This window comes from Triticum aestivum, chromosome 2D (assembly GCF_018294505.1).
Source record: "Triticum aestivum cultivar Chinese Spring chromosome 2D, IWGSC CS RefSeq v2.1, whole genome shotgun sequence".
In the NCBI taxonomy this organism is placed as follows: Eukaryota; Viridiplantae; Streptophyta; class Magnoliopsida; order Poales; family Poaceae; genus Triticum; species Triticum aestivum.
Window position 1 is genome coordinate 594531013 of NC_057799.1, and position 3516 is coordinate 594534528.

A 3516-nucleotide genomic window follows, 5' to 3' on the forward strand; every position below is an offset into this window, starting at 1 on the left:
TGGGTTCAGGCCAGCGTTGGGCGCACGCGCCGACCCAAATGCCGAAGCGGGCATCCGTGTCCGTCTGGCTGACGCAAACGGATAAAAAATGGACGAAATCGCCTTCCGTTTGGATCGGCCCGTTGGAGTTGCTTTAAGCGCTTGCGTTTGTACCGTGTTAAAAAATTAAGAAAAGAAATTAAACCCGAGGAACATCGGCCATCTGGACGAAACCAAGCATCGGCCTATATAAACTCCACGCCGCGCTCCCCCGGAAAAGCAGAGCATTCTCACGCCAACTCCGTCCGTCCGCGCCATCATCAACCCACCAAAAGCAGAACACCCCTCAGGCAGCGGAAAGGGAGCGATGGCCAAATGCGGCAAGATCCAGGGCATCGTCCGCCTCCAGCAGACGCTGAGGCGTTGGCGGTCCCGGGCCGCGGCGGCGCCGACGGCTCCGGTGCCGTCGGGGCACGTGGCGGTGTGCGTGGGTGGCGAGTCGCGGCGGTTCTTGGTGCGCGCGGCGCACCTCAACCACCCCGTGTTCCGGGAGCTGCTCCGGCAGTCGGAGGAGGAGTACGGCTTCCCGTCCACCCCCGGCCCCGTCGCGCTCCCCTGCTGCGACGAGGACCGCTTCCTGGACGTCCTCCGCCGCGTGTCCTCCGAGGACCGCCGCGGCCGCTCGGTCTGCTGCCGCGTGCCGGTCGTCACCAGCCGCGACGTCGCGGCGCGACCGCTGCTGCAGGGGATGGCGGTGGACAAGCTCGTGTGGTGACCACTCGAGAACATCTCGCGTGCCTGGCGCGGCCGAGAAGACCGACTGGTCGATCCCGCGTACACAACAAGCAATGACACAATCGGCGCCCCACACCAGTGAACGGGCGAGGGCGCCGCGCGTGTGCAAGTGAGGTTGCGTGGCGTCTGCGCCACCGCCTTGCGGGCGGCCCTGGCAACGGAGCGAGCAGCTGCCGCCGCGGATTCGGCGCCGAAGGGAAGCGTGCGTGCGCGCCGCGCGGCGGAAGATGTCGCAGGCAATGGCTGCATGGTCCTTCCGCCATGCACCGCCCAAGACCCCAAGTGCTATCGTGGAACCCGTGGGACCCATGTCTATTTGCTTTTTGAACAAAACGACCCCGGATCATTAGCACTGCGAGTAATGGCAGTGCGTTGATGTGGCCTGGTCGCTATGGAAGCAAAGAAACGCGAGGGTATTCAACCGGATAAATCAACAAAAATCGGTCGATGAGCGACACAAACACATCATGGACGAGATCAAAGAATGGAAGGAGGCCGGATTAGGTGCTGGATGTTTAGGTAGTTTTCTGGAGAGTAGGCTTTGCTTCATAGGTGTGTAGGCGGTTTTTTCTTCTTTTGTGTGATGTTCGCATCACTCGCAACTTCTTATAAATATTTCTGCCTTCTATAAAAATATGATACGCCATTGGCGTACTTTTGAAAAAAAAATGGCAGTGCGAATATATTTCAGACTTCATCACTCTTCTACTAATTGATCGAAGAAGGCGACAATTTTTTGGGACTCTTTTCTCTGAAAGTAGTTTACTCTTCTGTGCAACTCCTTGCCGAGCCATAACAGTAAATTAATAAAGATTGATTGACTCGTCGTTTGTGATTCATTCCTGCGTTCATCATGTTGATATCTCGCAACTTGTCTTGGCCGTTCACCAATAGCCTTTTTTGCGAGACTTGATCGTTTTTTTTTATCAGTGACTTGATCATTTTTTTATATAAGAGAGCTCTCTTCCCGATTTCTATTATTAGAAAACCACCTGCCATCTCCGAAAATTAATCATCAGCTTTAGCTTTGTAAGATAGAGACGTTGGTTTCGTTAATGAAATCAGAAGTCGTGTTCCCGCTTTAAAAAACCTTGCATTATTACTTGCAGTGCCATTCAAAAGCTTGTACCGATATTGTGTAAGGTGAGCAATACATGCAAATACTGAATTCACTACATTATCAAAACCTTGAAGATACGCAAACCAGGTGATTATGTTCCTTGTTGTCCTAAACTTCGCGTGGACGCGTGCATTTTTATAGATTTATTTCAGGATTTAACAACTTTTTTTCATGGGAAGCGCATTGTCTCCTTCGGCCGGCACAATCTCTCGGAGTGGCTCATATTGATAGATTGTGCATCTGAGTCTTTGTGTTGTGTTTTTAAGAAAGAAAAAACATTCAAAAAATACACTAGTGCGGTACACCAATAACTGCATTAAGTATGACAAATCCTTAATTCAAAACACTTGCTATCTGGTAGCTGCCCTTTTGGTGCATTACAGTCGACTTGCTTTTTCAAAACTCTTGACCTCAGCAAAGCGTACGTGTCATGGCGTGGGGCCATCGCACATGCGTGAATCTCCTCGGCGGGGGCGATGATGGTGGCGTCCCTTGGACTCATCGACTGTTCCAACCCAACTTCTACTCGCAGTGCATGTGCGCAAACAATACGTCTGAGAGGGAGAAGGAGAAGCCCGTCTTAATCCTAGATCGCGTACGTATAGTGTAGTACAGTATACCGGTAGTATACTGCATGTACATTCGTATGCACGCATCGGGCATCGGTCCTTCCCGGTGCCTAGTTGTTGTACTAGCCGTGACTGTCAAGGACAAGCACTGCTGTACTGCTCCTTGCTCCTTCTCATGACTGGCGCCGCCCGTGCACGTCACCATGCCCATCTTCTTCCTCAGGATTCAGTGACGGAGCCTCTTGGAGGCCAAAGGGGGTCACGAAACCACCCCCCCCCCCCCCCTTCCAAAAGTACAACTGTAAAATTACTAGGTATACTAATCATTATGCCTAGCTTGCCAGAACATAACCACCAAAATACAAGAGGAAAAGAGAAGGATATAGGAAGCAACGCTTAGAGCAACTCCAGTCGCGCCTCCAGAAAGGCCTCCCCAGGCGATTTTTTTCGCGCCGGCGCCGAAAAAACGGCCCAGTCGCGCCCCCAGGAGCCCGATTTTCGCCGCCCTGGGCCGAAATCAGCGCCGGTGGACCCAGGCTGAACCCGGCGCGCTGGGGGCGCCGGGGCAAGCGGTTTTGGCGCGAAAGTGCCGCGGGCCAGCCGCGTCAGCGACACCGCGCCTCGTCTTCCCCCAACGCCTCGGTTTCCCGCGGGGAATCAATGGCAAGGCTGCTGTCGGTCAGCCTTGCCATTGATTCCTCACGGGCGGCGCGTCACGGGACGGCGCGCCGACGCCTCCCCTCCCTCGCACGCGTATACACGGGCGCGGCGCGGCTATATAAGCCGGTGGCCTCGCTCGCCTTTGGCCACACCAGCCCCGCCCTAGCCGCCGAGTTCTACCTCTCCCGAGCGCCGCCGCCGAGCCCTCCCTCTCCCTCTCCCGTGAGCCGCCGCCGAGCCCTCCCTCTCCCTTCCCCTCTCCCGATGGCCGAGCGTTTCCCCGGAGACGAGGCGGCGGCCAACGGCTTCGGCCGCCGCACGCTCCGCGAACAGGAGTCGTGAGGCGAACATCCCGGCGCCGCCGGACATGCGCGTCGGGCCGACGGGGTGGAG

At 55.6% G+C, this 3516-nt stretch overlaps 1 protein-coding gene across 1 annotated transcript; it reads left to right on the top strand.

Moving 5' to 3' along the window:
* Window positions 1-278: 278 nt before the first annotated feature.
* On the top strand, window positions 279-1408 carry LOC123050247 (auxin-responsive protein SAUR23-like). The gene has a single exon (XM_044473070.1). The coding sequence runs from the start codon at window positions 347-349 to the stop codon at window positions 752-754; it is 408 nt and encodes a 135-aa protein (XP_044329005.1). The 5' UTR covers window positions 279-346; the 3' UTR covers window positions 755-1408.
* Window positions 1409-3516: the final 2108 nt, after the last annotated feature.